The sequence below is a fragment of the Anguilla anguilla genome, chromosome 12 (genome assembly GCF_013347855.1).
Source record: "Anguilla anguilla isolate fAngAng1 chromosome 12, fAngAng1.pri, whole genome shotgun sequence".
Lineage (NCBI taxonomy): Eukaryota > Metazoa > Chordata > Actinopteri > Anguilliformes > Anguillidae > Anguilla > Anguilla anguilla.
The window spans coordinates 27,250,688-27,261,168 of NC_049212.1; the positions used below are offsets into that span (position 1 = coordinate 27,250,688).

Sequence of the window (10,481 nt, forward strand, 5' to 3'; positions counted from 1 at the left end):
GCGCTATGTAAAAACCTGAGCCGTGTTTTATGTGTATGTAGTTCTTGGGGGGAAAAAAGCAGACACGTCGGCTTGTTTGGAAAGTGCAAAGGGCGTCAGGGCAAGCTGCTAGCTGCAAATCTGAAAAAGGGAGAGCACATGGTTGTGTACGGCAACTAGAGTTGGTCAACTATATATGTTTGACATTTAAGCACAGGAACCAGTTATCCATCACCTAGGGGATTAATAAAGTCAGGTTGCTAGTAAACAAAATGTAACGTTAGGTTGGAACTTGGCCAGGTGCCGATTAGCCTACTGTATCAGGTGGTTTGTTTTGTTCTTAGTTGTTCAGTATTTGTAACATTTTACTGTTCAGCGAGAACTAGCGCTGTCTGGAATAAGAAATCTTCAAGTTTCTTCCTAAGTATGGAATCGGGTAAGCCGAACATTTTGTCTCTTCTCTTCTCAACAGATTAATAAGACATTGTAAACCTAATTTCTTGCATGGATTCCGTTCCTACACAGTCTGCTGCAATAAAGACACTGCAGTAAAAAATAGATTTTGGCTGAGAGGTGACGTTGGTATGACATCACGTGAAGCACAAATGTAGTTTGCAATCGCCTTTTTGTTTTTTAAAGGATCTTTGAAACCATAGACATAATGTCTATGTTTGAAACGATACAAGATGTCGCGGGATTCTCTCATCATTCGTCCTTTTAAATGAAGGATGCAGAGTTACAGATTTGAGTCCGTTCTGGGGGGGGGGGGGGGGGGGGTGGTGGTATTTCCTGTCGACTGGAACTACTCATAAAGCAGAGCACGTAGCACATTGTGTTTTGAATGGAAATCACCTTGACTTGTGGAAGTTTCATACGTCATCATGCATTCAAGTTGACTTTATTCTAGTATAAAAATGTCCTGTATAAAGTAGCAGATTAGTTACTGAAGGGAACTTTTGCATTTTTCAGTGGCAGAATGAATAATGGAGAAATACATTTAATTCCACTTGCTTGGAGAACAAGGATTATAAACCTGCATGTGAATTATTTGACTTGTGTGACAGGGACACATTACATGGATGTGAAATATACAGACTGGCTGAAAATAAAATGTGAATAACAAATCTGTTCCGACAATTACTATAATTTTATGTCATGTATTGTGGTCATGTTGTTAAGTTGTGTTCCCAAAGTTCTCAGTTGTGATGATTAAGACTCGTCGGGTTCACTGATTTTGTTTAAAACCAATGTAGCTTTAATCATAATTTAGCAAATGGTTTTCCACAGCTCACTGTGCTTGTTATTTCAGAGTCGTGGCTGAGCTGTGAGAAGACAGCAATACTCCAGGGAGGGTTTCTTCTGGCAGAGAAGCTCTGCAATGCTGGGAAGCTGTCTGACCTCAGAAAGGAGGAGTGGGGAAGAGTGGGTCACCCCGTCCGCCAGGCCGTCATTAGCATCTGCGGAGATGGTTGTGGGGGCAGCCAAGACCAAGTCCTCTGGAGAAAGAGGATTGTCTGCATCCTGTGGGGCAAGCTGTTGGAAATGGAAGAAGGAAAGGACATTGACTCTGCTTGGAAAGAGAACCCTTTTTTCTCCGTGCAGAACGCCCTCCCCCAGGTCAACCGTGTAGTGCTGTACGAGTTGATCAAGTCAATGGGCTTCTTCAAAGTTTACGTAGATTTGCTGCTGTGTTTCCCACCGGCAGGCCTGTGCTCAGAGCTAGCAAAGCTAGTTAAGCACATCATGGCTGATAGCACAAAGGAGGATACCCAGCTCCTCATGGAAGTGTGGTGGGACCTGTGGAAGGCCAGTGGCAGGCAGGAGCAAGCCCTGGATCAGGTCTTTGCATCCCAGTGCAGCCATTACACTACGCCCTGCACTCAGCTCTCATACCAGACCTCCCAGCGTGTCGAGCCTGGTCCAAACCAAGCTTTGACCTCCTCCTGTGTGCAATCCATTCTTTTCAGTGCAATTGAGGAAATGAGAGGGCACATGTCCTCTGACATGTGTCCTTTTGCCCTCTCCATCTCCCTGGACACTTTGTACACATCATTCTTGCTCGACCATGCGGTAAACATCAGCCCCAAGCTGTATCTTCAAAGCCTTTCAAGGGCAGTATGTATAATAGAAAGACAAGCCAGCATGGAGGGTTGTGACCTGATGGAGATCATCAAGGAGGAACAGCGAGAACTTGCCGCCACACACAGACCGCCACAGTTCAGGCCATGTGGAATGACTTTGATGGACGCTGTGCGTACCTTGTTGACCATTTGTAGGGCCTGGGGGGAGGAGGGGCTGCTGAAGATACCAGAAAGTGAAGGTCCCCATAAAAATGCCCTCTGTCTTACTGGGAGTCTGCATCGAATGATCAAGGCATTGGACGAACGCACAGCATATGAGGCTCTGACTGAAGCAGAGAGGCGGGATGTAGATGAGCTGAGTTGTACTTTGAGGAACCTTGCGGAGTCACTTTCCGTCCCTGATCTGCAGTGTAACTCTGTGGACATGGTCCGTGTTGCTGTAGCAATCATTGATCAGCGTCTTGAGAGATACCAAGATATCGCTCATTTATTTGCCTCTGAAGTAAACTGGGCCTTAAGTAGCAACGAGTGGATTGGCTGCCTGAAGAGAAATAAAGATGCCTTTCTGCACAAAGACCTGCTGCTGAAATTAGTCTCCATCCTTGTGGCCAACTGCCAAACTAGCACAGATATTGTGCAGTGTAAAATGTTAAAGGAAATAATTTTGGATATTTTCTCTGGCCTTCCACCACAAGGCAAGAATGAGGCCCTGGCTGCAGTACTTGGTTCCTGGGGAAAGAGCGGGCTGAACGGGTCTCTGCCCCTCGCCGTCTCTGAGGGCTTCAGTGAGGAGCTCAACTTATCCTTCAACAGTCTTATTCAGAGCAAGGCTGAGTCCGACTTGGGCCTTGCGGTATCTGCTGTGGCCCGGGTTGCTCTCCAGGATCCCCAAGCCACCCTGATCAGATGCTGTCATATGGCCGTGATGAACCTGGGAGCCGAAACTCTCCTGGCCAAAGTTCTCCAGCAGCTTCCTGGATTAATTTATCCCCAGCACTCTGGTGTGGAGGGGCAGAACCTGGTTCGGGGGGAGCTGCTGTGCTCCTGTCTACAGGAAGCTGTTCAGGGCAAGCTGGCTACACCTCGAGAAGAGGGGCAGTTCCTTAACTTCCTTGCCACCTTAATGCAGTTGAATGTTGTGACTGAGACAAAAGAGGAAAGGCCAAGTGTGTTACCCCCTGAGAATGTGGTTCACGCCTTTGTTCTGCCTTACCTTTCAGCTTCTTCCCCTCAGTCCTGTAGCTTGGAACTATGTCTGCAGGTGCTTCTCTCTGCCCTGAAGCAGGAAGACTGCATTGGCTCTGCTCATTGGCTGATGAGCTGCAGCCCTTTCCCCCTCCTTGTTGCTCTCTGTCAGCTCCTGAACGACAGCTACGCATGTTGGGAGGAGCCAGCGGAGGGCAGCCGTTGCGTGTCCATGGAGTCAAAGGAGATGCTCATTGGTGCTCTGAAGGTGATTGACGGGGTGGTTGGCAGGGAGGTAGCTGCAGCTCCTGGTGTCTGGTCTAGAGCAGTCTTCTGGCTCCACAGTAAACTGGAAGGGCTCGATTGGACTGTTTACTTTAATCTGAAATCGATTTTTGGAGGACACTTTAAGAACGAAGTTCCGTGTTCCTTGTTTGCCGTGTGTGAGCTGTCAGACCGGGAGTGGTCTGGGCTGGAGCTGCCCCAGTACGGACAGGGCACGGGACTGCTGGCCTGGGTGGAGTGTTGCTGTATGCCTGGCCTACGCGAAACCATGTTGAGCAGCTTGGCTCTGGACCAGAACTGTCCGGACCAGGTCACCATGTTCGGCAAAGGCCTCCTGGTGGCGGTGACAGAGACCCTGCCCTGGTGCACCGCGGAGGAGTGGCGGACGCTGCTGGGGGTGCTGGGAGAGCTGCTGGAGTCGGGGAGGCTGTATGTGCCGTACTCCCTGGAATACGTGGAATTCCTGCCGCTGCTTGACCTTCGATCCTTCGCCTGCGAGCTTCGCCTGTCTGTGCTGCTGCTGCGCATGTTCCAGCTGCTCTGTGGGGCTAGCTGCGCCAACTGGCTGCCGGCCAGGGGCTGGGCGCACGCGGGCCAGCTCTACGCCAGCGCCGTCCGGGAGACGGTGGCGTCCGTCAAGGGGAAGCTGCCCGTCCCGCCCCCTGCTCTTCCCAGAGGCCCATGCGTGGGGCAGGAAGGCCTGTTTGTTCTGACCCAGCTCTTCTGCCATGTGCTGCATGTGCTGGTGATGCTCCCGGGGGGTACCGAGCCTCTCTTCCTGTGTGCTCTAGAGATTCTGACTCTGTACCAGTCCATGATGGCCGCATATCCCACCAGCAGCTCCGGCCTGAACCGTAAAAACACGAGACACTTCCTCACCACCCTCACAGACAACCTGGAGAGTGCTGAGATGAGGTCTGCCCTGCATCAAAAGATTGCCCAGCTGTGAAATGTATTCCAATAGAACATTCTGATAGACCTTTTTTACCCATATAATATTTACATGAAATTGAATTCCACCCCTTTTCTCCTTATACAATGTTTTTGGTTGTCTAACCACTGGTTAAAAAAGACAGTGTACATTTGTCAAATGAAAAAATATATGGTTTTGTTTTTCATTTGGACTGTTTGCAGTGCATGTATTCAGGATCTGAGGCACCAGCTTTACAGCTCTATTTAAACATGTCCATTTGACCAAATTGTAAGACTCTCATCATGACATAATTAGTTTGATTATTTTAATTTCTTCAGGCATCTGTGCATAACTCCACTTTTACTGAGGCAAGGATTTAGTCACTAGCACACTCAGCCCTTTCCCCCCATATATCTCAGCTAATTTTTAAAATAACCCCCCCTCGGCACCACCCATAGGTTCTTTCTGCCAAAACACACCAGTAATCACTCATTTCCAGCATTGAGATTCAAAGGACAGGCACTTTCTTATCTAAATGCACTGAGAGGGGGTGGTGGGCTGATGTCTTAGAGTGACTGTGCCTACACGTTCATTCGTGTAAGCTTGTCAGTAAAATTGATTCTATGCATATAAAATTAGTTTGTGGACTTTGAAGTCCTATGCTTGTGCTTTCATAGAATTGACTTTGCACATTTAGACCAGTTATTAAAAATGTAAACAGCCAAATGGAAAGCTGAAATTCACAAAACCTTCCCTGCACTTGATTATTTCATTTGCTGATGCATCTTGTTGGTCTTGCTTAAATTGTGTATTACCAGTTTTTCAGAGATAAAGAAATCTAGGAGCACCCATCTCAGTGAATGCCTCCAGGCTGTTTCATTCATGCATTTTTTTACTTTGTTTATGGAGCTTTTTAACTATCACAGTTGGCTTAAATAAAATGTGTTTCTGAAATTGTTTCCATTGATAGTGTTTATGTGCAGGAGAGACCAATGTGTTGCATTTTTATTTTGCTAATCATATATTGAATTGGCAACATTTTCTATATGAATTTATTATACAGACTAGACTCTGTTATGCAGACTGTTCTACCCCCCTCCATGTTTTCAGTCCATTTTGCATGTCTGGCAATGGATTCCAATCACAGCTACAGCAGTAATACACACCTGAGACACAGACGTTCAGTCGCTGGGAGTCACACCTGACTGAATGATGCAAAAGAAGAGGAGGGCAGAAGGAGAAAACTCCTCCAAATAAAATATTACTGCACGAATAAATGGGCTCTCAAAACCTGGCCTCGAGCGTCTATTTAATATAACTAAATTTGAGGTGAGCGTTCTGATTTCTTTGGTTTAGTAGTCACCGCTTGGACAATTGGTTGTGAAGGGGGGTGGGGTTACAGTTCTGCTCAATAAATCCCGGCAGTATAACGGCACAGTTGGAGGGGTCTTCTTGCTCTAGCTACTTTTCGGTTTGGCCTGTCGCAGGTAGAGGCGACGAGCCTTTCGACACAACAGCGTGAACCAGTACAGCTGTGGCGCCAGGATGCAGAGATTTCCAAGGTTACAGCACAGGGGCAGGTGGAAGGGCACGCTGTGGAAGGGGATGCCAGCGTGCCGCCCGTACGCCCAGTACATGTAGGGGAAGAGCGCGATGCGGCACGTGAAGAAGCTGAGCAGCGCCATCACACCATTCACTCTGTGCAGCCAGCTGGCCTGCAACCCCAGCTGGTGTGGAGCAAGACAAGAAAAATCTGATAAATACTACAAAAGATAAAGATAAATCTTACACTTAATACACTATGTAAATAAATATTTTCAGCCTACATAATGTTACTCACAGGACACCTGTAAAACAATTCCTAAAAATATCTGCATACCAAATTATTGATACCTAAATTAAGTTACAACCAAGCTATCTTGCAATACGTTTGAGAGGAACAAAAAATGATCCCATACAAATTTTAAGACGGGTACATTACAGTCTTTCAAGAAAGTAAATTCAGAAAAGAGCCCCACTCTTACAAAATATAATCACAAGCATGTGTAGGGACTGTGGCTGTCACTTTGTGCAGATGTGAGACTGATCTTACCTGGATTAGGATCTGCCCCAAACAAATGAAAGGAGTACTGAACTCTGTAGTGAAGAGGCATCCAACAAAGAAGTCTCCCAGATCTCTCCGGAAGAACTGGGAAAAGTGACAAAGTGACACGACTGTGAGACATTTTATAACCTCACTACATGTGCTGTGATTAAAGGATTGAGGTCTACTACTATGACTGGCTATTTGGTTCACAGGATAACTCGCTGCCTGGCTAGCTGACCTGCATGTGTGCAGTCAGCTTGGTAAATCATAACAGGAAAAGATAAATGCTTTGAACTTAGTGATTAATGATAGCAGTGTTTCTGAGGTTTTCCCCTCTCTTACCAGTGTGATTGGCAAAAAGATGGTCAGCAACACAGTGTGATGAAGGACCAGTAGGAAGTCCTTTCGAAGGAACGCCCTGACTGTGTGGAGGGAGTGGTTTCTGTACTCAACGTGCCCTTTTACCTGGCAATTATAGTAATGGCACAGGTACATGGCATAAATGTCATAAGACATGTAGGGTACGCCAAACCACACAAAATCAGTGGACAGCCAGTGTCTGAGAGCGAGAGAGAGCCAGAGAGAAAGACAAAATGGTTACTTGAAACCTTATTACAAGAAATGTCTTCATATGCATGGAATGGAACTACTTCCACTTTTTTTTTACTTCCTGATTTTTCTATGTCAGTAATTCTGTCCCCCTTATGGATGTATAGAGTGATTCATGAGGAAAGCAGACACTTAAAATGAATCATAGGTTAACAAAGAATCATAAGTTATTTAAACAACATTCCATGCATTATTTGTAAGTTTAAATGTGACATTTTAGGATTATTACTGTAATAATATGAAAATAACCATTTACTATGCATATGTATCAGAAAACAGTAATCTGTTAGTATGAGTACGCATGAAGCAATACAAGCTAAAACTTCAACCATAGGCTAAATCACCCAGTGGTGGAATCTTCAAAACCCTTTAAAACTGTTAATATACCACTGCAGCATTGACTCCTCACCAAGCAATAACCCTAACGTGCATAACATGTTTGCACCAAGCCACACCTCCAAACAACTGCAGCATTAGTTTGCACCAAGCCACACCCCCGAACAACAGCCCAACTCTTCCTCCACCCACCCAGGGCAAGTGCTACAAAAACAGGGATGTAAACATCAAACCTGGTGCAAACATCCATCACATAGCTCTGTACTGGCAACAGCTATGTTAGCGCTAGCAAGAGGTATGCTACCACTAGCAATCGGGTTGTTTGTCCTCAAAATACAGCCCAAAGTGTTTTGCACTTCTCAAGGTTTCCTTTCTAGAATTATCTACATCAGCTAATAATATCTGTGCAAAGAGATTCTCATATAATTTAATTAATTAAATGTTGTATTGTCATATCCCATTAGACAAAACTGCTTACCTGTCAGTCATCACATTTTTACAAGATTTAATTATGAGAAGCCCAGCAGTGGAGGCCAGAACTGCATGGAGGGTAGACACCAGCCTTTTGGAGAAAGAGACAGACAATACACAGTAGTGGCTTCTCTAAAGCTAGGCTGAGCAGTCATCCTTTTTTCTGACATTTCTTCTTTTTGGGACTGAAATATCCATCCAGGCAGGATTTCTAAATTCCTAAAAATATCTGATTACGTTTTGTTCATTCCATTTACCACACATAAACAAACGAATAGCCTAGTATTATGTCCATAATGCTTGCCCACACCATCCTCTTTTTTGAAATTCAATATGTGGTCACCCTACTAATACACTTCCTTTGCTGTCCCATTGTCCTGTCAAGCATAATTAAAACATCAACCTTAACCAAGAATCTGAAACTGAACTGGAAATTCCAGCAACAACAATAATAATGTATTTGCATACAGGCTTTCTCTGAAAGTGCTGTACAGTGAGGTGGGAAAACCTAAACTACATGCAATGTGGCATCTAGTGCCATTTTTCATTGGATGCTGATTAATACTGTACCTGCGGTTCTCTCCTCTCAGCACAAAGAGGGTGCTATTGTTTATTCCTGTTAAGCAATCATCCCATTCCAGAACATAAATCATATCCATGCATAAATGTGACATTTTTTAAAGAAAGCTATTTAAATTAAATCCCCAGTGTTGTTTAATAAGATCTGGTGCCGCCCCCTGGCTGCACAGCTGTTCATTGCTAATCGCTTTTCAAAGGGTGAACTGTGGCCACGCTTTCGGTTCAATTCAGGTCAACAGTCTGACATGCGTAATGCCATAGCTACAGGGGCGTGCGCAGGATTTAAAAATCAGCCTGTCACAGACATGCCAATTTTTTTTTTGTGATTGCAGGTAGCATTAAAATAAAATGATTCTTAAGTCATCTAGGACCCCATCTAGAAGTCTAAGGACGTTGGATTAACTGGAAACAAATATGTATCCTGAACAAACTCGGGGGCTCAAACCGCCATACTGTCTCAATGAAAGCAATTAACCTTTACACCCAAAAATGTTACTGTGTTATTGACTTGGTAACCGCGTGTGCGTGCCAAGACAGACGTGCAGATTTAAGCAAATATATTTGCTAACCTAGTCAGTTTATGTCAAAACCTCTATTCCATCCCACACGTTGCGGGTTTTGCCTACTTATCCGTTAGGCTACTTTACAGTCATGTTCTGGTTAGCTTTTCCTAAGTTGGCTAATGTTTGTGAAACTACTCGTATATCAGTGAGCCAAGGCTGACACTGAAAATTTCTGACACCCCCACCTCATTATCAAAACTTAAGTTTATATCGTTAAGTGGCCTAGTGATTGTCCACTTGACTTACCTCTCGCTAACCAGTACAACATCAGCTTCGGTCCATGTTTTGAAAGTACAGGAAATAAATTTCCTAAGAAAGCAGAATAGTCCAGGAAAAGCAAGGACACCGCAAGAAAGCGCACGCAGCATTGCACCACATGCGTTTCCAGTCTGGCTGCAGGAATAAACAGATTTGCATTAATGATAATACTGACACTGGTCAACAGATAGCCTATAGGCTCCAGTGTTCATTTCACCCTATCTGCGCGATTGTGTGTAGAGTCAGTGCAGTGCAAAAAACAATAGCGTCACCGATCTGTGAGCGTCACCAGCTTTTTGGGTAGGCTACATTATAGCAACCCGCCCATACACACGGTACAGTAGGCCTCCCATCAGTTAATACGTCTCACTTTTTAAGAATGAGCTGTACACTAAAGCGTGGTGCACTTGTCTAGCCTACAGCGCAGGCAAAGTTAATGCTTCTCATTTCTTTTCCATGTACATTAATAGCATCTGACGACGCATTATTGACTCTATCAGTATAACGTATTGCAGCCCACTTGGCTAAATAAAATGAGTTTATACACGATAACATTATCCAGTACTTAAATTACATCAAATAAAAATAAAAATACAACATTTTAAGGTCGTTACAGATACTATGTATATGGGCAGAAGCAGCCATTTTGATAATTGCAATGTGTGTCTCGACGATTGCTGTGACATAGGATACTTTTTATCGCGTAGCTCGTAAGCCTTTTCATGGTTATAAAACGAATCCACATCATTCTTTGCGTGCAATCCCTTTAACACAGAAACTTAAATGCGCATCCTATACTGCAATTCACTCCCAACAATACAAACAAATTACCACTCAAAGGCGATAGAGAGAACTTGCTGGATGTTTTATTTTCGGTTTCATTAGGCAGAATAACTAGTAGAAGTCCTGTTCGATGTATTACAAATTAGATTTCTAACGAGTTATGCTGTTGGAGTAATGTTGAAAATTAAATGATAGAAAATCAGTTTAGGTCATACGATGTCCTGCTACAACAGCCCACTTCCTTGTGCGTATTTATTTTTTTTTAAAAAGGTGGGTTATACCTTTGTTCCGTAAATTGAATAGGTTATATAATTTATTTATTCATGTCACATTTTCATATACCAAGGACAATT

The 10,481-nt window shown here is 44.3% G+C and overlaps 2 protein-coding genes across 3 annotated transcripts; one reads left to right on the forward strand and one right to left on the reverse strand.

Moving 5' to 3' along the window:
• The first annotated feature begins 57 nt into the window (after nucleotides 1–57).
• Nucleotides 58–5,391, forward strand: gemin4 (gem (nuclear organelle) associated protein 4). The gene is made up of 2 exons (XM_035385203.1): nucleotides 58–415; nucleotides 1,289–5,391. The coding sequence occupies exons 1-2, from the start codon at nucleotides 406–408 to the stop codon at nucleotides 4,477–4,479; spliced, it is 3,201 nt and encodes a 1,066-aa protein (XP_035241094.1). The 5' UTR covers nucleotides 58–405; the 3' UTR covers nucleotides 4,480–5,391.
• Nucleotides 5,204–9,717, reverse strand: LOC118209660 (TLC domain-containing protein 3A-like). 2 transcript variants are annotated; one of them, XM_035385206.1, is made up of 6 exons: nucleotides 9,496–9,540; nucleotides 9,334–9,459; nucleotides 7,953–8,036; nucleotides 6,872–7,088; nucleotides 6,536–6,631; nucleotides 5,204–6,170 (listed from the first exon to the last, which is right to left on the reverse strand). In XM_035385206.1, exons 2-6 carry the CDS (start codon nucleotides 9,453–9,455, stop codon nucleotides 5,901–5,903), a joined length of 789 nt encoding a protein of 262 aa, XP_035241097.1. In that variant the 5' UTR covers nucleotides 9,456–9,459; nucleotides 9,496–9,540; the 3' UTR covers nucleotides 5,204–5,900. The 2 variants fall into 2 exon arrangements, with proteins under 2 accessions (XP_035241097.1, XP_035241096.1); XM_035385205.1 differs by having other exon boundaries at nucleotides 9,334–9,717.
• Between the last annotated feature and the right edge of the window lie 764 nt (nucleotides 9,718–10,481).

Coding starts and splice junctions, on each gene's coding strand:
- LOC118209660 (XM_035385205.1), bottom strand. CDS start 9,455: ATGCTGCGTGCGCTTTCTTGCGGTGTCCTTGCTTTTCCTGGACTATTC. Junction 7,089..7,952: donor AAAAATGTGATGACTGACAG/GTAAGCAGTTTT, acceptor TCTCGCTCTCAG/ACACTGGCTGTCCACTGATT. Junction 6,632..6,871: donor TCTTTTTGCCAATCACACTG/GTAAGAGAGGGG, acceptor CACTTTTCCCAG/TTCTTCCGGAGAGATCTGGG.